The sequence below is a fragment of the Corvus hawaiiensis genome, chromosome 3 (assembly GCF_020740725.1).
Source record: "Corvus hawaiiensis isolate bCorHaw1 chromosome 3, bCorHaw1.pri.cur, whole genome shotgun sequence".
In the NCBI taxonomy this organism is placed as follows: domain Eukaryota; kingdom Metazoa; phylum Chordata; class Aves; order Passeriformes; family Corvidae; genus Corvus; species Corvus hawaiiensis.
In genome coordinates, this window is record NC_063215.1 from 94,285,193 (window position 1) to 94,307,482 (window position 22,290).

Genomic DNA, 22,290 nt, shown 5'->3' on the forward strand with positions numbered 1-22,290 from the left:
GGAAGAAGTTTAGCAATAGCAGAACACATTGCTCAGGGAACAGAACAAATGGTTTGCAGGGTGGCGGAGATAGGAGTGAGCAACAACCGCCTGGTTGTGGTCCCTGCACAGCTGCACAGACCCACTGCGCTGCCAGTGCCACACGGGTGCAAAGGAACCTGCTCCTGTATTCCTGCGTGCTGGGATTGCCTGGCTCCTGATGGGAGAGCCCTCCAAGCAAGGCAGGGTACAAAGGGAGACTTTCTGCCCTGTGCACCTCTCCCCCTGAGGGCTCTGGGAAAGGGACACCAAAGGCACATGTATAAAAATAATTTTTAAAAATATAAGATTAGTAAGATTTATTATAATATATTAAGATAGAGCAGGAATCCGGGCTGCAGTTTGTTCCTGATTTCAATAATCCTTGGGTGGATTTACAATTTCCTAAGCAGGTTGCTATAGTGACCCTGCAGAATATTTTTTTCAAAACATTGTTGTACTGTAAATATTTACATACAGCATAATCCTGCCAAATTGTCTTGAGACAAAGGAAAACACAACGTGTCTTTGCTTTATGTCCAGCCTTCCAGCTTTTTTAGCTTTGAGAATGTGCTTTCAGCTAACAACAGCAGCTAATTACAGCTTTCTGTTGGCTTGCACACCCCCAGACCTAATAATGGGTCATCTATTAGCTTTAATGAATAACAAAGCTATCCGATTTACTAGTGTTAGCTGATTTCACGCATTTCTGAGTGAATTCTGAGTTAACTGAAGGGCTGGGGCTTAGCTCAAGGGCCAGATACTCGGTACAAATCACTGTCACTTGATTAAAGTAATAAAAATGTTGATACTGGGGCATGACTTTACTGATGAACATCAGTAGGTTTTTTATAGTCTCCTTAATCTGGATAATTAATGGAATGATTTAATCATTTTTAGATAACATATGTCAGAAGAAATACATGGTTCCTATTTTAATTCACATTCTTCTGGGTTCCAGCAAGAGAGGCCAACAGCCAATAGAATATAAAGTATTTGTTCCTGGTGTTGTTTTAAACACTGCAATGTTCCCATATCAACATGAACAGCAGTGTGATTTATGATTGCAGAACACATACACAGCTATCGAATGTCTCCCACGCCTCTACTCTAGGATACTAAACCAAAGTCCAGAGCACAATATAATTTACAGCACTATAAAATCTTTACAACTGAAGCACAGTGAAAGCTTAATATCCAAGACCTTCTGTAATATGACTATGTCATCTTGTTAAACTTTACTTATGGGAACACTAGGGCTGACAAGAACTTTCTTCGTGTCACTTCCCCCCTGCTTATCAATATCACCTTTCTCACTTCGTGGTGTTCATAGGAGGAGGTCTTCCTTTCAAAAACATAAGTTCACATAGATAACACACTGTCTCCTGAATGCTAATGTTTTAGTTATGGCCTTACATGACTTGCTCAAGACCATGATCTCGTCTTTCCTAGTATGAATTTACAATGCTCTATCCAAGATAGTGCATAATTCCAAGCATTTAAGACCTAAGACAAATTCTGAAGCACCATTACCTGAACCTTCTGTAGTTTATTTTCAAAACCAAACTGAAAAAAACTTTACACTTCTTGGATCTGAATTTTCCTCCTGCTCTTTTAGGATTTCAAAACAGATCGTGCACCAGAAAGGACTTATTTTGTCACAAACCTTTAGATGCCAGGGGACTGGCATCACAAATTCTTGTAATTTCTACTATTTGTAAGAGCAAAAGTCCCAGGAGTGAATCACCTTGTGAGATTTCTATCTTCTGGAGCAAAATGGATAAAAACTTGTGCCATCTTGGCACACATTGGGATATGAATGCAAAGCTGGTTAACTCCAATCTGGCCTGAGAACCAAATGATCATCTCTAATTTTATCTCAACTTAGCACTGGATGAAAAACACCCTTGTTGAACTTTTTCTATGCTGAAGAGCAACACAGAAAACATTTTACAAAATCACACAATCTTAAAAATATTTTTTTGTCCAAACAGGACCAAAGCAGAACCTCAGCTGACAGCTTGGGAAAATATCACAGTTGTTCCTTTCCATCCCTGTCTACCAAGACTTATACAAAATATTCAATCTGCTCAGCTGTTCAGCCTTGGTTTCGGTGGTCAGGATGCCACCTCAGCTGTAACATCCTGCCAGTGGAAGAGGCTGATTGCCTGGACACCACTCCCTTCCAGGACACCTGTCACCCTCTCCTGCAACTTCACTGTAGCACAGGAGAATTCCTCGTACCATTATCTCTGAATAAATTCTAATTAGTAATTTCTAATTCTGTTATTAGATTGGATTGAAAAATATTAAAAATTAATTCCAGCATGGTATTAATATCAAGTATCAGTCACATATCAGTTGAGGAAAGATTATGGTTGGAGTTAAAATGATACAAGTGGGTGTGTAGGCATATTTTAACCCTCATGATATGACTTCGTATCTGTCTGGCAAGGAAAGGGAGTCTTAAAAGAGAAAGAAATTACAACACCTTTTCTGTTTGGTTAAAGTAGGCTTAGAACAAACAAGAAACAGGCCTGCACATCTTAAAGGCATGGCAGCTAAGTCTGAGAACACATGTCATCTAAGTGTAATTTCCAGTAAGATACCCAGTTCCTCAAGCTTGCCCCTGGTTGAGAACGTTTTCCTATCAAGGAACTCAGTATTACACTCATGGTATTTAATGCACATTATCCAATATGCTACACAAAGCATCTACAGATTTTCAACATCTTTGGTCACACTGTAAAGTGCCTAAGCCCATGAACAGTGCCCTGCAAATAAAAAAGGCTCCTTGCAGAGCAGGGTATTACTAACCATGAACATGGGCAGTGGATTCTGTGTTATATTATCTCGGAGTCTACACAATTAAATGAACACAAAGATGTGTAATTATTACAGTAGCTAAATATACACAGAGCTCTGCTCCATATCAGTGGAAACCTGCACTGTTATATTGACTACTGCTGTCCAAGGCTTCTCTCCTTGAGAGTCTTTATAAACATGACAGACCTCTAAAATTCAAAAACTTCACCTCGTCCTGATCTGGAATCAACCAGCATCATGGAGCAACCTCAGATCTCCTGGCACTTCTTCAACAAAGGACATGTTTGTACTATTGATTGTACTGCTGAAAATAATTTCGCTGTGTTGACAGGTATCACTCAGCACAGATTGTGATGAAAAGCTGAAAATTAGAAAGTTAAATGAACACCTGCAACAATTTTCCTGCCAATTCTACAACAAAATAAATATTGAATTATTCTGATAAGTGGGTCAAATTCATCCCTGGTATCATGGCTCTTTGAGGTTAACAGAGCTACAACCAGAATGAATTTGGCTCCTGTGTCTCTTTCACTGAGCAAATGCTTCACCTACCTTTTCAAACCCCCTGTGCCAACATTCATCTTCATTTAGAACCCATCTTTCCCTCTTTACTGAGCTTTTGCAGCAAAGCTATAATTTTCCCATCAACTTGCAGTCAATTATGTTGACAGTTTGACATGAACATTGTACATACATAAAAATAATTTGCAAAACAGCTTTTACAATTGTTGGACTTAACAGTCATTTCCAGCACACATAATATTCTTTGACGCGTACAATTCCACAGCTATCCTTCCAGGAAGAGCATGCACCACTTCATACCACAGCTTGAATAGCATACAGACACATTATGAAAAAGATACTATTATTCAGCCTTGTTTTCACCCTGTCCCTTTCTCTATTTTCTGTTCTATTGCTAGCAGAAGCTGAGGGACATACTATTTTCCCCTTGCAAAGGAAGTAAAAATTTTATTCTTCCAATCTACAAGTGCTTATGTTACAAGAAATCCCTTTAAGTCCCAGGAAACCCATGGAGGTTTACAGTCTCATGACTGGATTCTCCCCAGTACATGTTCAGGCAGGTTCTGATACTACAACAGCAGTGTGTGGATGTGATGAAACACATTTTCCATCAGTCTGTCATGGAGAACTCCCTTTGGATTTCCTTATTCCTATTACAGCCTGCTCACACTTATGGATGTCCAGCTACATCACTTAATGAGGAGGGTTACAGGAGGCTCCCAGGAAGCAAAAAGCAGATAAAATACTATCACATGCACGATTTCAAGGACCACTGAGCCTTATTTTCTGCACATTTGCCCTTGCAAACCTCAAAACAATGACAAAGTCTCGGATTTTAAGTTTCAAGAAAGACAACTTTACCAGCTTTCGGCATCCGGGTTGTGTTCTGCAGGTACTCCCCACTCTTATACAGGCTCAAAACTCTCTCCAGCTGAGCAGCTGTCTCATCTATTCCCCAGTGAAGTTCTCCTTTAAAAGTAGAGCAAAAGAATGACTTAGATGAGGAGCATCCTGCACAGGGCAAAATGAGGTTTCATTTGAACAAAGCCCTGAGCATGGGAGCCCCGTGGTGCCCTGCTCCGTGGCAGGGTTGTGACATGGGCAGGAAATCCCTGAGTTCCTACAAGTCCAGTTTCACACCTGACATGACCCAGGCATTCCAGAGGCTGGCTTGTCCAGCTGGTAGCCCCAGGCCTGCAGGCAGAAAACACTGAGGAGAACTCCCCACAAGGGATCAGGGTCAGCCAATACAGGGAACTCCAAAGCTTTGCTTGCTCATTAGCTATAGCCCAGCATCAATCATTTCCCCCTTGGATGCACACTGGGGCAAGGCACTGAAAAACCCTCAAATCAGTTTTACAGCCACCTACTCTTGTCTCAAAGGCACTACCCTGGTAATCAGTAAAGATCTATGGAAATGTCATTTGTGCCTCTGGCTTCTCTGCCGCTGGTATCATTGATAATGAGAAATTATCCTGGGTTTTACCATAAAAATTTCCCTTTTCAGGGACAGAAGTTCTTCCAGATCCCCCAAGAAATTGTGTTCTGATGCAGTTCACCTCAGTGCTGAGGTGTCAGGATGAAACAAATACCTCTATGAAGCCTAGATAAAATCTAAAATTGGGATTTCTCTGGTGTATGAGCCCATTCTTGCCTTCTTGATACGGGAGCAATTTTATCCTGGATAGAAAAACAATCTGGTTCTATTGCAGTGAGCACAAGAACTGTACCCTCCCCTCCCAAACATGACAGTTACACTAAAAAAGCAAATACTTGGCATTGCCATGTTTATTGTGATTACCTGTTGCATTGACTATCTTATCCAGTAATGGTCTCAGTGAGGATGGAGCACTGTGTGGAAGAAGATAGGTAAAAAAAAACCTGCAATAGAAAAGTAACCAATATTGAATTTTTTTTTTTTTTCCAAGAGTTTACAAATGTCTGGTAACTCCTGAACATCATAAGGAATAAAATTCCTATTGCTTATATGCCACTGACCTATTCAGGAAATATAATGGTATTCTATACTCAAATAAATACATAGCTGAGACTATTCACACAGCTGTCTGGCATACCCAGACCACGCTGCTACATACAAGGCTGCCTTGTACCTACACGTAAACGTTCCATTAATACAGCAATTTGCTGTGAAGCCCCATGGATTGTGACTATTTGCAAAGCTGTCTGTACTTCAACAAACTAAAAGGATGCCATCAACCCTGTAAGTCTTGGGCTTCATTATTTTTCAAACCTTGAAAGTTCATAAATTAAATTTCTGCCCATTTCTAATAAATGAAATCACTATTTTCTTTACTATGCTTTTCTTAGACTTTCAAATTAATTGCCAGGAGCAAGCCACCTTCTATTGTTTTAATGGTTCTGGAATAGAGAATGTCCTCTCTGTTCCTATCATTTATCTATATTCAAGTTGCATTCTTGTAGGTATTCATTGATGGATGTAGAGACACAGAATGGGTGAGGTTGGAAAGCACCACTGGAAGTCAGCTAGTCCAGCCTCCCTGCTCAAGCAGGATCCCCTAGAACACTTTACTCAGGATTGTGTCCACACGGCTTCTGAATATCTACAGAGAAGGGGATTCCACAACTCCATTTTAATAAGTTTAATTGCAGAAGAAAAAACAATATGCCATTATCACCTCTTGAAGTACATTTAATTTTCATATTCTTCCTTTAGAGATCTATTACTCTGCCAATACTACTACCTACTGCAACAAACTCAGCATCACAGAAACCTAAGATGGAGATGAGCAGGTCAGGATCTGACAATATAAACAGAACTATTGGACATAAATATTAGCTAATGAAAAGAACAGGAACACAACTGGGATATTCCCCTGCTTCACATCTAACTTGCAAAGTAAATAATTTTTCATATACAGAGACCACATTGTCAAATGGAAACCCTAGGGACTCATGCTCAGGAGGGAGACCAGCAGATGCTTTACATAAGTGCAAATTAGAAAATTCAGTTACTGATACCAAAAATTGATCAAAGATGCAGGTATTATTGAGCTAACACTCTACTTACACAGTGAATATTTCTTTGAGAATGTAACTCCCTTCTTCATCCCCAACAAAAATAGTGTTTACGATTTTCCCAAGTGGGATAATCCACTGGTAGGTTTTCTTAAGGATGAGTATGGAACAGACAATATAAATACATACAGAAATCTGAAGAGTACCATAACATTGTAACAAATAATTTGTCTGGTAAGTTTTACCTCACTGGTTTTGGTTAGAGATTATCCCTAAAGCAGAGTCCAACTGATTGTGAATAGTTCTTTGTAAAAATTCAGTAGCTGTCACTACGTTTGCTCAATGCTGGCTGGAAGCAAGTCACGGAGGTTATTGTTTTTCCGTAGCTACAGGGCTACAGAAACATATGACTGTTCTACTGCAAACACCCACATGTGAAATCCTGACATGTACAGATACTGGAGTCTGCACAACTTAATTGCAGAACATTTGTTACTCATCGATTCCAGGGCCAGTGGCATCCTCTGTGATCTACGCAACACAGAATGTCAGATCCTTTTACATTCGTTCCTACAAATTGTTTCTTTTTGAGAACTATCTGATCCTAATTTAAGAATTCTCAGTGATGGAGAATTCATCTCAGCCATTGGTTAACAGTTCAAAATATTAGTTATGTTTACTTTCAAAACTGTCCAGTGCTTTGAAAACTGTTCCCCCAAATATTTGGAGGAAAACACAGTGAGACACATTTGTGACAGGATGTAACCACCTGAAAGTTAAGATGGGCCAGTTCTTGTAGAGGTTTCTCCCAAATGTTTTCTCTCCTTTAATTATTTACCTCATAAAGAAACCAGCTAGATAGATTTAAGTATGCTTTCAAGGCTAGGGTGTGCTATGTTTTAAAATTACAAGGGGTCTATGTGCTGTTTGACTTATTGCTGCTTTTGACTTCTATCTAACAGCATCAGAGCGCACCTATGAAAATAACAAATTTAGCAGCCTATCCCTAATGAAGTGAGGATTTCACCTTCCAAGACAAGTGCATAGGGTTTGTTGTAACACCTTAGCACGGGTGGTCACAGCCTCCCACACCATGAATCCACTGTTCAACAGAACCCCACTGTCTCTATGGGATTAAGGCAAAGCAGGGGCTGAGAACACTGGGGCACTGTGCATGAAATAGGCAATACTAAAAACTGTATTAGAAAAAGACCACTTCCTCCAGTGTGACCAGCAACCTGCCACAAGCCCACCACACCACAGACATGTCCCCACTTACGACCGAGACGGATGAGTGCCTATTAAAGGTTTCTTACCCAGAAACAGCAAAACAGTCTTAACCAAAAGCTAGCAAGCTAAGCAAGATCTTTAAGCCAAGCAAATGGAAATGGAAAATCTTGCAGGACACACTAAATACTGCACCGCACAACTGCAGATGGCTGTCATGTGGCGCAGCCCATTTCAGTGTGGTCAGGTAATGCGACACACATGCTGGTGAGCGCCCTGCGACCAAAGCAGAAGGCTCTCTTTGGAGCAGCCTCTCCTCGCTGTGGTCTGGAAGGCAGTGAATGGCATGGTACTTGAAAGGGAAGCCTAAGAAATGAGCACACCATTATGGCACCGCTCTGAGATCTGCATCCTCCTATCTGGATCACCCAAGGCGGGCCGCCTGTCCCAGCAGCACACATCAGACGGAGTGGCAATGGCAGGATGAGCACGGCACTGAGCATCTGCTACTGGCTCCCTGGAAAGCAGTGATGTGGCTCCCCCAGCACCCCACAAAGCCCTGCGGGGGAGTGATGGCTGATGGGGGACTGCCAAGACCACAAACACAAAGCCATCACCCAGAGCAACCCAGCTGTAAATCTGGAGACACCTTTAGAATCAAATTTGGAAGATGGCTGCAATAGCTGAACACTTCCTTCAGAATGGCCAACTGGTCCAGCATGGCCCACCAGCCACGTGTCCCCCACTGTGGGCACGGCACTGGGAGCAAGTCCCCCAGCACCTGCTCACACAGACCAGGGGCTGGGCGGGGAGGGTGTAAAAACCACCCCTTGTTTAAAAGGTTTGGGCTTAGACCCAGATTGTCAGCAACTAAGGGTGGTTCTGGCAGCCCCAGGGCTGTTTTCACCCTACCATGGCGGGCTCCAGCAAGGCAGGGAGCATTGAGCCAGAGGGCAAGATATGAACTGAGCTCTAACTCTGCCTCTGAAGCAAGCCCTTTGCTCAGCTGCTGGTGCAAAACACATGATGACCCCTCTTAACTCACACCAAAGTGCTGCTGGAATTGTCTCACCACAGAGCTTGCGGGCCCCCAGCTCCGCAGGTGCTTCTGCTTCACTCCTACGAAAATCTCTACTTGAGTGAAGGATTCAGTGGGCTTCAACCAACACAGAATTAGACTGAGTGGTAAATCACAGTCAGAGTATGCAAAACACTTCAGAAGTTACAGATGCCATGTATTTTCACAAATGAAACAATAATTCATGGCTTCACTTCTCCTGGGTTTTGGCTCTGAGATCGCATGTGCTCATTGATGTGAATAACTATAAAGGATGCTGGAGCTCTAGGCCCACTCTTAATTCTCTACTATTTTATCTGATCACAGACCTGTAGGCATTGTAGAGATTCCTCTTTTCGTTCATGCTCTGACACCGTCCCTCAACCGAGCAGGGCAGGGTGAAGTTCCTCGCAGGGAATTCCATGAAGCAGTCACTGTTACTAGTGCAAGAGCTCTCCTCAATGCTGGCATCATCCAGATCTGTCACCTTCAGCTCCCCATCCACGATCACAAACTGGCGAGGGCGAAAATCCAGTAATGTCACCGAGCCAAGAGGAGAGTGAGCCAAATAATGCAGAAGCCGAACTAAGCTGAGACATATCTGAAACACAAAAACATGGCTACCTCACATTACTTTCTCAGTGCAAAGTATACAACAAATCCACTTTAGCTGAAGATATGTTCATAAATGTATGACTTAATATAAGCATTATAACTTACCCTCAAAACTGAATGTTGCAACCAAGGTATTTTTCACAGGATTAACATAGCTGATTGTAAAATCCTGAGAGACTTGAAATAACAGTAAGTTTCTTTACAAGTGCTTTCCCACACTACTCTTGAAGCAGGGCTCATTGTTGCTATTCTTACTTTTAACAGAAATAAAAGCATTAACTTTTAATAACACATTACACACAGGCGTTGACCACACAGTCTGATCCTGCTCTTTTACAAACTCCAGGTCTGGAAATTTTGGCTGGACCGCCCTGCACCCGTGCCTGGAGCTCCAACTGCAGACAGTGTCTATATTGCCTCTGTACTGATCCTGTCTTTTGACTGTTTTTATAATTTTTTTTCCATTGTTTCCTCTGAAGTTTTCCCTTTTCCAGGGCAGAAGGAAGCAAATTCCCAGGAAGAAGAGCTCCCCAGGTCCTCTGTAACTCTTCACCATGCCTCAAGGCAAGTGCATTTGTCTGTCTGCCTTAGTGGGTCTGCCTTGGTGGATCCTCATGCACCACTTTGGGCCTGAGGTGGGAGCTCTGTGCTGATGTTTCACTTTTCCACTGGAAGTTAGAAACTTGAGTAACTCTTACTAGACAGCAACCCAGATGAACACTGAATTCAGCCCCCTTACCAAAGTCCTGTTTTCAATTTATGCATTCTTTCAGAGTCCACTATGTAACCTATTAATCCAAATGTAGCAGTAATGCGAACACAGTTAAATACTGGAATTTTTATTTTATAAATTAAATAAATGACAGGTCTTGTTCAGTTTAGCAGGCTTTTTACTGTTTATATATAATCTTTGTTTTCTATTAAAATACAATGTAAAGGGCATGTGCATTGAAGTAGTCAAATTCAAATTCAATCTTGGGGCATAAACAATACACTCAAGGGTGCACCTCAAGGCATACTTGATAAGAAAGCTGAGCATAGCTGAAGTTATCCTTCACAGACCCTCCACTTGTGAGACATTAGAACCATCTCATGCTTCTACATAATTCTTCTCCTGGTTGACAAGAATATTTTTCTCCTAGTTACAGGATACCATAGTTCACATGGAGATATTTGTAGGTGGTGATAGGCCTGGTTATGGGATGCTAAACTTGACCACCCTTACCTCCCCTCGAAGGACATAGAACGCATGTGTGTGTTATCCCACAATATACAGTAGAGAAAAAGCACATCCAGCCCAAGCTAGCCTCTAATATAGGTATCTTCAAATGCCAACAAACCCAGAATTTAGCTTGAATAAACCCACAGGTTGTCATCCAGAATTATTGTCTTTTCTTAAATGCCAAAAAGCCCCTGCTCCTGCACCAGCAACCTCTGTGAGCAGCCCCAACAGCCTCTGCCCTGCAGACCTGCTGCAGGCTGGGACTGCAAATACCCCCTTACAACAAGCTTTAAGCACACAGATAAAGGCTTTGCTCTGTGTCACACACCTCTGGCTTACTCAGCTTACTGCTGAGTCCCTCCACACAAGGAAATTATCATTTGTAGGAATAACCCCATGGATTTATGCAGTCATTTTCAGGACTGGATCACAAACAAGTCTCACATATCAAGAAGACACAATTTTATTTCCTTGCTTTCTGTGTTAGTTGCATCCTAGACAAACTAATGAGCATGACATTATTTAAGGCTTCATTACAGTGATCACAGGAATGTTTCACCTGTAATTCTAACTCTGTGAACCAGCTCAGCATCTTCATCTAAATCTCCTTTATCTCCCTTTGCAACTGCTCGCTCAGAAACATCCACACTGGAAGGGAACTTCTCTGTTCATTACCCATAATCTAACATATCTCTTGGTCATTTATTTTGTACATAATTGCTGTCACAGTACATTATTTGCATTCCCTGGATGAGATGAGCTAAAGGCAGGTGGTCCTGTGTTTTGGGAACCCTGCTGAGTACCTCCACTGCTTATCAAGACTGCACTTCTTTCAGGAAAAGGGAGCTAAAGCTTAGTGCAGGTAACACACTTGCTGCAGCTGTATGAGTAAAATAAACTCTGTCAGAGAACATTCCTGGGCACAGAAACTTAATCCCACTTGCACACTGGCTAGCATGGTCTCTGGCCGGGTCTGACCAGGACCGAGGCTGTTCTCCCGCACCGTCCCCAGGCACAGTTCTGTCCTCAGGCACGATCCCAAAGGCAGCATGGCCTGGGGACTGTTTCCAACAGGAATCCTGCTTGCAGCCTTCAGAGAGTGCAGGAATGCAACAGCACAGCCCTGGGCTGCACCTTGCTCTTTCGACTCAGAGCTCACTCAGGCGCACTTTTAATTTTCTGGCACAGATGTAGTCAAGCAATCCAAAGTGTTTCAGATGGAAACTGCTGCTGCCTTTCAACGTCCTAGGGACCTAACCTCAGACAACAACACATCCCCATATACACCAAGTGAGACAGCACTGTCTTGATCAAAGCATTGATGCAGTCTGGCTTCATTTTGGACAAATTAAGTGTGACCTTCGTGCTCCTGGTAAACTGCCAGTGCGGTGGACAAACTGGGTTTGAGATTTGTGTACATTTGTTTCACTCTTTCCCCAGGAAAAAATGAACAGAGCAGGAAGCAGTAGAAAACAATTATAAAACAAACCTATGATAAGGATCAGGAGAGAAATGTAACATCCTTCTATTGTTTAAATCCCAGTTGCAGAGCACAATGCCAAAAATCCTGGGCCTCAAGCTTTAACAAGTAAGAAATGTTTCAAGATATCATGTAAAAACCATATAACTGGTTACAATTAGATAACATCAACAGACAAAATAACACAGTATCTTAAACACTACCGAAGGGGAGTGCTAAATACTGCTTCTAAACCAAGATGTAATCATATGCAAAACAAACATTTAATCAATGTGAATTGCGCTGAAGAGTACACAACCCCTGCTTCATAACATTATTTATTTCTCACTCTCCTAAAAGTCCTTATAAAACAGTTGTTACTCACCCGAAACCTGTCTTCCCAGGAAGTCTGTAAAAGCTGAATCATCTCTAAAGGCGAGCCCAGTTCAGTGATGGTTGTCAGGGTGTCTGGGATGTCATTGCTGTCTTGGTAGCAGTAGCCGTAGAGCTGAAAACAATCACAACCACACAACGTCAGTGTAATGCACCTTGGCATGTGGGTTCCCAAAGGAGGCTCTGAGCAGGTTTTCTGGCAGCAATTGTGACCCTGCAGGGAACCCACGCTGGAACAGCCTGGTCCTGGAGGACTGTGTCCAGTGCAAGCAACCCACTCTGGAGCAGTTAATGAAGAACTGTAACCCGTGGGAAGGACTCAACACCGGAGTGCTCATGTAGGACTGTCTCCTGTGGGAGGGACCCCACACTGGAGCAGGGGAAGACTCTCAGGAGTCCTCCCCTGAGGAGCAAAGAGAAACAACATATGATGAACTGACCACAACCCTCATTCCCATCCCCTTGCACTGCTCAGGAAAGGAGGCAGGGAAATCCAGAGTGAAGTGGAGCCCAGGAAGGAGTGGGGGAAGGTGTTTTTAAGATTTGGTTCTATCTTTCATTACTCTACTATGATTTGATAAAACTAAATTAATTTTTCCCCCAAGTCAAGTGTTTTGCCCATGACAGTAATTACTGAGTGATCTCTCCTGCTCCTTATCTCTACCACAAGCCTTTTGTTGTATTTTCTCTCCCCTCTCCAGCTGAGGAAAGGAGTGAGAGAACAGCTTTGGTGGGTACCTGGCACCCAGACAGGGCAAACCCATGACAAATGTATAAGACAAAAAATAACAATAATAGTAACAATAATTTAAAATATCTATGAATGCAGAAACAGAAAATTATCTGAGGAAAGGTAATTTAGCCTATGCGATACCTGACTAAATAATACTGATTTTATGCTTAAAAAACTGTAAAATAGTTTTAATGACATTTTCCATAGGACTTCTGTTTGTGCCTTGAGTGGTAATGTGTATTTCAATGACACAGCACCTTGAAAAGCAATTGAAAAGCCAACATTTATCTTTCCCCAGCCAGAAACTGCCTCTCACTATACTTGATGAATTTCTGTGTACAGTATCATTAAAGCAGGGCAAATACTCGAAAATACTATTTGCCAGTAGCTTCTACAATTTAAAAGCATTTAAATGGCAATTTCAGCCATACTCCAGCTTCTTCTTTTATTTGCTTTCCAAGGATATTTGAATGATTTCCACTTGCACAAATAATTGCACAAGAAGAATATTTAAAGACTGTGGAGGAGAGATTGTCTTGCTTTATATGGAGTGGGACAATGTCTGACAGGCTGGGGGACAGGCTTTTATGAACTCCCTGCCAAGCCCTGGCAGAGAGGATGTTAAATGAGCCAGATAAGGATCTGATCACAACTTTCCAGCCAGAACAGCATGCACATGAAATAAAATTAAATGTAATCTCTGCCCCCAGTCAAATAAAACGTACAGTAAAAGGGTCAGTGTGAAAATGCAGCATTAAAAAAATGCCCTGCTGCTATTCCTCTACTGCCTTGCCCTGAGCAATTTGATTTTTCAAACCTCTTTTCATTTTAAAAAGCTCAGGGAAGGGGGTTCCTCCGTGCTGAGGGCACTTGGATATGGCCCTGCAGAGGAAGTCAGGCTCGGGCAGCCCAGAACAGGGACTGATCCCAAATCATGAGGAAAGCAGAGTGCCATGGCCAGAGGGAGCAGCTGAGGCTGCACACAGCCCCTGCAAGCAGATCCCAGCATCCAGCACATTCTTACAGCTTGTGACCTCCCCAGGCAGAAAAGCAAAGACCAGGCTAAAGTCAGCAAATACTGGATTTGTTATGAACCATGCTGCTAGTTTTGACTGTAGCTGTCTACATTTAAAGGAAAAAAGGGTGCCAAAAAATGTAAAAGAAGTAAACAATTTTTCTTTTTGGTGTAAAAACAGCACTGTGTTTCAAAACAGCTGCTTAAACACGGACATTAACCTAAACAAAAAAAAAAGAGCTAGAAGATTTTATTTTAAAACATGCCAAAAAGAGGATTCGTGATAGATGCCGAAATGAACATTTGAAGTAGGAAAACCGACCTTTGTCTTTGCTGCCACAACCATGCCAAACATATCAACAGCAATAATTTCTCCATCTAGAGCCGTTCAGACCAGACTTGGGTTTGTTCCTTATCCATGACACCATTTTTGTGCAGTTTAATGCCAGGAGTTAAATCTTAGAGGATCACATCAGCACAACTGTTTAAACTATCCATGCTAACCAAAAGTAAAATTAAATGAAAATATTTACTACAATATATATTATTTTCTCAGGGAAGGTTGGATTCTGCAGTCCTTACCAGCTACTTCCCACCTCTCCTCTGTGGACTAAGGAGACAGGATGAAGCTCGGCAGGTTTGAAAACCCTCACTTCTGATTGTCAAAATCTAGCATCTGTTTCTGTATCATCTGCAGAATTCAGCTCTTGTCTTTAGCACAGTAATACTATCCACTGGGAAAAAAGCTGTAAGGGAAATTAGCAAGCAATCCAGACTGGGAAATGACAGTATTGCAGTAACTGTTGGTTCACAGTAACACTGAATACAAAAAAAGGTATCAGTCTCCATCAGACATTGTCAACATTTGTGAAAACAACTCCAGGAATAGAAACACAGAAGACGAACAACAATTATCCATTCCTTCTGATTATACAAAACATACATATATTTACACAAAAAATATTGAAAAATTAATCTCACTGTCTATTTATGTGCATATGAACACACGAGTAAAAATTAAATAAGTACCTCTTTGTGTCTATCTCAATCCATGAATGTCAATAGTAATAATAACAAGTTAGGTTTGCTTCCAGAGAGCTGGAACTTTGCTCTTAAGTCTTTCATTTTAGTGTCCAGTTTGTACCTTGGCAAAAGTCTTCACTGCCCAAGTATCTGACTACACCTGTAACCTAACCTGAGCTCTTTACTGATTTTACTTAAGTGAAACCTCTCCAGATACAGTGTTACTGCATAATTATATAGAGTTATAAAAGCACCAAAGTCTGATATATAAAGGATTTATTGGGCCGCATTTATACTTTTCTAAATGAACTCCTGAAACTAAATGCAAAAATGCACATGTAATTACATGGCCATATTTGTATGTGCAATTACCATGATTACAAACTGGGCAAGTCCCAACAGCCAGTTAAGCATCTGAAATGGCTACATTCATCCCCTCCTGATGAACCACCACCCAGCACACAGATGTTACAAAACACAGAGTATATATAGATGAAAAACATTCCCAGGCAGCAATACTGAGGCCTTTCGTTTAAAAAGCTGACTTATACAACACAAGAAACAAGTACAAGGGTACTACCCAAACCACTTTTTTTTCAACTTCCTTTTGTTTTCATCCAATCCATTTTAAGGTCAGAAATGAGACAGAACGGTTTGTATTCCCAGACAGTGAAGTAAGAAACAGATAGCTGGTGCATACACTAACAAGAAAAATAACCACACGGGGGAACTGAATATAGCTGGAAGCAAAAGATGAGCCAAAATATCTCCTCTATCTGAAATTCTATTAGGTTGGACATCATTCTCAGCGTCACAAAGCTACACTTCAGACATATTGAAGGGTGATGGTTTTCATACGCTTTTTCAGTATGGTTCCAATTAAATGAATGGAAAGAAATACAGCCCCACATCTTTTTGCTATCTCGAGTCACTGCATTTAAATGCCACCCCAATATATTTTTGTGTAGAATCTAATAGCAAACAGTCACGACACTGGGATGCCTTTCTGTCTGTTTAGAAAAATGTATGCCAGATATGAAATGTTGACCTGTTCTCACATCATGTGCCATAATTCATTTCTTTCGGGCAGCCCTGTTTACCAAATTATTCCCTCACCGATTTTCTCGGTCATAAAGGCTCAGTCCTGCATTAGTCTTTCTGCACCCAAAATTCCCACTGACTCCCAACAGTTCTTAGGCATGCTGGACTTACAGGGTCGGCCCCTGTGAAAGTTATATTGCATTGTACGAGCCCGTGTCCCTACAGCCAGCCAGTTCACCTCCCTTTACAATTCCCTTTTACTACAAATTATGGGGACAGAGGTGCCCCTTTCAGAGGAGCTGGGGCAGCAGGGGAGGGCAAAAGCAGAGGTCAGCCTCTACACAAAAGCCAACAAGCTTACTGAATAAAAACGCAAAATAAAGAAGCTTATTAAGCTGTCATCAGCAGGGTAAGTCTGGGCGAACGATGAGCCCTCCTGCTTTGGGATAGACACCCTGGCTGGACTTGCAGAAAAATAATGTCAAATCAGAACCATTGCCAAAGTGTTACATTTCCTTTATGGAGGTTGTTCAGTCACAAACAGGAGGACCCACCTTTTCCAGACAGGTCTCCAGCCACTTTCCCCAACTGGGGCTCTGCTGGCTCAGCTCAGCTCTGCTGCCAGGCAGTGGCAGGATTGCTGGAGGGCAAAATGCCCCTGTACAGATCATACCATTTCCCTAAAAATTACAACACATCATGAACATTTTTCTTTCTCTACCACCACAAAAACTGGCATTTCCCCCCTTTTTTTCTTTAACATGAGATTTCTGTGAGTCCAGGAACATGAACTTCAAGCACACTGTTACCAGCTGTAATGTAAGTGACAGGCTCAACTGCATTACACCAGAAGTAAATTTCAGAAACCTAACTCTCTTCTCTTTTAATTTGGACGGCTATTCTCATTTAAATGTGACTACAGTGGAACCCAACTGCTGCCCACAATAGAAAAGTGCAATTAAATACAGACTCACACGTATGAAGAGTGACAGTAGTCAACACCTGACACAGCCTTTCTTTTCAGAAATACACAGACACAGAGTTGCTTAATCAAAACTGGTTTTGTCAAGATTGTATTTTGCAGCATTTTGGTGCCTGGGGGAAGTAAAAAGCTCCTACTGGCCTTTTGATGAGCCATTTGCTTGAGCTCCTATGTTTCAAAACCAGAACAGCGTCTTTGAGAAGCTCTCGCTATTTTATTGCTAAGTTAATGTCATATTTTTAGGCAACCAGCCCTTGGATTCACCTTCCATCCTTGAAGCACTCAGACAGTCCATCTCTGCAAGAGCAGAAATCCCCAGCACAGCCTGATACAGCTACGATTTACCAATACCTGATGTGAGACATTTCTGTCACTTTAAGATTTGTTAATCACTTGTGTTTTAAAAATTTCTCTTCACTGCTGACGGTATATACATATATAAATACACATACACACAAGCACATATATACATATGGTTCTTTAATATATGACATATATGTATATGGCTGTTCTGATATCTAATGTATACACACAATATTTGCATTTATATTTTAAAATGTTTTATATATTTTTTAAAATATATACTAAAATATTTTTACAGATTGCCCATCAGCTCAAAAGCATGTGCAAACCTGTAACATGCAGGGAACCTGGAAAAATGCAAGGACCTCAATGCCTAAACTTACTACAGATCAATCCAATGCCAGCTTTCCTCCTACAGAATGTATTGAGATGGCACATGAGAAGTGAATTGATTTTCTGCCATTGAAATCTAGCAATCAAGCCCTGCAAAGTGCTGAGTTTCACTGGAAAAAGACTCACACAGAGCATCCCCAGCACCCCACAACCTTTTGAGAGTGGGACCCAAACTGTGTGCTGACAGCTGTGAGGCAGGATTTTGTCTGCTGATGGATATTGGAACCGAGAGCAAGCAGTGGCTAATTCAAGTATTAAACCCTAAATTCACAGTCCTGCCTAGGTTTTATTTATAAATGTATTATTATGATTAGCACTAAACTCCAGGAGAACTAAAAGGCACGAGAATCTCATTCCTGGCACTGTTACAAAACATGTTACTAAACATTTTCATTAATAAAAAAATTGGAATGTAGTACTGAGAAACAGACATTATGTGCATTTACCCATATCTGTAGCTACATCCATAAAGGTCCACAGATATCTCCATATATTTTAGAGGTATATGTGTGTATGCATATCCATACATACCTGCTGCTCTGACACATATTATGTTGGCTATAATCTTATGATTTAGTAACGTTATCTCCCTTCCACTCTCCCTGCTTTTCTTATAATCTGAAGTGGAAAATTCTTCTACTAAAAACATTTACAGCACTTTGAATTTGCATTGCACTGCACAAGCTCAAGGCCCAACCCTGCAAATATTTAGTCACACAAGCAGCCTGGTCTTGTAAAGTCTTCCAGTGAAGACAAATAGATCACTCATACAACCATGATTTCAATGGAAACAGGCTGATATCATTGGAGGCATAGTTCATTATCTTGTAAATAGCCAGATCAGAAGCTCCCCTGACCTCCATCCCCAGCCACTGGCATTCAGTTCCACTGCACCACAAGTTTAACCCTTTGTCATGACATGATTTTGCATTACAAAACTGTCAAATAACCTCTGTGCATCATATGTTCAGAAAAGCTTGTCTTGGATTCATTACAATAAGTCCATCTGTATAACTTTTCTTTCTTAGGTATGAGTCATATAATTTTGAACTTTATCATGGCAAGCTTTAAAATAATTTTGGAGTCTATCTGCAGCTGCACAGTCCAAGAAAAAGGCAAGTCTTTCCAAACTAAGTTGTTCCAAATTTGGCCTAAAACAATATAAAATACCCATGTTTGGTGCCTATTACCTAAACTGAGAAGTTCAGCTGAGTGTGATGAAAAACAACAAGTCCTTTAAAATTAGTCTAGAGTCAATATTAGTATTAGCACAGTGCCTGTGAGAACTAGTTCTTGTCAGCTTTTTCATGGCCATCACTCAAATGAAAAATGGCAACAGAAGTTAGATGTCATGGGGCATCTACCTGAACCCCCAGATGACTGTATTGGTGCAAAAATCCATAAAAAACATCTTTTAAAAAGCCCAGCTTGCATATTTGACACAGATACTTCACAAACCAGGCCTGCAACACTTCCAAACACAGCCCGAGCTGATGCCTGAATCCACCAACACTGTGTCCCTGCAGAGAGCAGAAAGGCAGAGGAGCAGAGCGATGTCTGCTGGCGTCTCCTTCCAGGGGTCCTCTCCTCCTCCCTGGCCATCCACCACATCCCTGCCTGCCCCTCCCGAACATGGCTGCAACTAGAAGACAGAGCATGTGCAAAAGGGCCACAATGATCTGATTCAGGGATAGGCTTGGATAGAGCTTTTCAGCTGTTCAGTTGGAAGGGACAGGAAATGATCATCTAGTCCATCTTCCTGACCATTTCAGGGCTGACTAAAAGTTAAAGGATGTTACTGAGGGCATTGTTCAAGTGCTTCCTTCACAATGATGGGCTTGGGGCATTGACCACCTCTCGAGGAAGCCTGTTCCAGTGTTTGACCACTCTTCCTAATGTCAGGTCTCAATCTTCCCTAGTGCAGCTTTGAACAATTCCCATGTGTCTTATCAATGGATACCAGGGAGAAAAGATTTACCTAGCTATCCCACACTGGGGGGCAGGAGGAATGAAAGGATAAGTTATAAAACCCATGTGCTTCCCCTTGCAATTCTGGCCTGGTCATAACTAATTCCAGGCCAGGATATTGACGGCCCAGAATGACCTTGTTCATTCATTGTTGCTCCCATGAAAAAAGGCAAGCAGCAAGGGAGAACTTGATCATACCCACAGCATCCTGTGGTGACCACTGATCTCTCCAAGCCACTGAGCAGAAGAAGCAGTGCTGGGCTCTCCTCAAAGAAACTGGATGGGGTTGCAAGTCATCAACTCCCATAAAGGCGGCAGAAATTCAAACCAGTCTTCTGGAATGATTTATGTGGTACATAAAACTGAGAAGCAACCATAGAAATCATTCAACAAATGACTGGGATTAGTTTTATGAATGCTACTTTCAAAAGGAGGGACAATGTAGCCCTTCTAACTTATGTGATGACATGTGCCTTATGGAAAACCATTCCTGCCAGCAGCTTTGCAAGTTGAACACCCTCTGCCATCCCAAGGAATTCAATGGGAAAAAAATACTACTTGGTGACTTCAGCATCAGGATGTGCAGCTTGCCTTCCAGGGACAGGAACAGTTAAGAGTGGGTTTGCAACTGTATCAGCTCTGTGCTTCCAGCAGCTCTGGAGTTCTTGTTAACAGATCCTTTCTTCACTCTTAAAAGTGCAGGATAACATCTGGGCCTTTTGGGAAGCAGTCTCACAATAAAGAAGCACTTTGTGTAATTCTTCTTTCCTCGCCATCTGTCTGCTCCCCCTGCCCTTCTCCACTCCAGCCCGAGCTCCTTGGGGCTGTGGGGACATCTGTTAGCAGCAGCGGGCTGTCTCTGCCGAGCCATCAGTAGGTGGCACTGCCTGCTTTTTTCTCTCGCCACATCAATGTCCATCCCCAACACCTTGTGCCGACCACCACAAACCATCTCAAATATGAGACTCAGATGCCTCACCTCCTTCAAGGTGCACCTACAGTAATGTCAAGCAATGGACTGACTGGGACAAAGATGCAGCTCCATCACTGCTCCCCAGGCAGTGGTGGTGGTAGCAATTTCCAGAGGGAGGAGGTGGCCAGCAAGAGGTGCCAACCTGCCCTGCCACTGACAAGATATGGCAGGTTCATCTGTCTGGGAGCTGAGGTTCCTCTGATCCCAACACCAGTGAAACAGCCAGTATCAGCCTGCTCTTGCACCATGTGGTGGCCTCTTTCATCTTTAACAAACCTGCCCCAAGAGCAGCTCAACTGAGGTAATTTAGGAAAACATTAGTAAACACTCCCAGCCTAACATGACCTTCCTAATGCAGCAATCCTGCAGGTGGGGTGCATAGGCAGAGCCCATCCAGCCCCAGCCCCAGCCTCAAAGGTTAATTCTCATTAGGCACTTGGTTTTGAAAGGTTTGATCCCCAAGAGCTGGGAACCTCTGCTGCCCCACCCAAAAATTAAGAATGACAAATTCTCCATATAGACACCTACCAGCTGCTATCAGCAATTGCAGCACTTTTCTCCTGTCAGTAGTTCCCAAAGTTCTGATGCCCAAACTCCAGCCAGACACAGATAACACTTGTTGCTGGGAGTCCTGCACCACGGCCACGATTAAAGGGACTCAATGCCCACCCGCTGGCAAAAGGGAAGAGGTCCCTGCGTAGCTGTTTCCACTGTAGCACAACCTCCCCTTCCCCCCTGCCTTCTGTGAAAACAACAGTGGATTCCTGCAAAAAGGATGGTGAAGGAGTCGATACATTCCCTATGCAAATGAGTTTACACTGGAAATTAATTGTATATTGACTTTCTTCAGACTTGGAAAGATTGTCTACTTCCACCTGGAATAAGCAGACCTATACAAAGCTTTATTATTTTAATTGTCACATTAAAATTAAAACTGCCCTATCCTGTTGGCTATGCATATGTATAGGGAAACCATCAGGGAAAAAAAATCTCTTAATTATCACATGTAAAGGAAAGAAAATCCTGTTTAAAAATAGGTATTTAAAAATATTGTGATCGGCTAGCACATTTTAAGTCTACTTGTCAACAGCAAATGATGTATTATTTGCAGTCTATTTTAATCGATTAATTTTGCAAGACACAAATATTCTCCCTGTAATCGTGACCATCTTAAAAAAATCAGCTACAAATACAGTAGAGCTAACTGAACCAATTCAGACAGAAACTGCTTTAATGTTTGGATGGTGACTTTTCTAGTGTGGATGCCATCTCAGTATTTCATCTACACGTTCTAACTTTACACTAAAGCTAAATAAGCCAAATGAACCGGCCTTGTCTGGGCAGCCAGCAAGTCACTGGTGCTGTTAGCAGCTAGCGTCTTCCATCAACTTCACACAAAGCCAACCCTTTTCCCTGAGCTTTTGTGTGTGTTTTTAGGAAAGCGGTAGCTCCTTCTTAAATGAATCATTGTGAGCTCACACTGGAAGTGCTGATAAATATCTGTCACAGAACTAAACTTACAC

At 42.0% G+C, this 22,290-nt stretch overlaps 1 protein-coding gene across 1 annotated transcript in view; it reads right to left on the reverse strand.

Moving 5' to 3' along the window:
• PKDCC (protein kinase domain containing, cytoplasmic) overlaps positions 1–22,290 on the reverse strand; it is a 35,787-nt gene that overhangs the window by 8,379 nt on the left and 5,118 nt on the right. Inside the window, exons 2-5 of the mRNA XM_048298150.1 lie at positions 12,329–12,451; positions 8,977–9,248; positions 5,168–5,247; positions 4,228–4,335 (exon numbers count right to left, since the gene is read on the reverse strand). Of these exons, the coding sequence (XP_048154107.1) occupies positions 4,228–4,335; positions 5,168–5,247; positions 8,977–9,248; positions 12,329–12,451 (583 nt within the window). The remainder of the gene's footprint in view (positions 1–4,227; positions 4,336–5,167; positions 5,248–8,976; positions 9,249–12,328; positions 12,452–22,290) is intronic.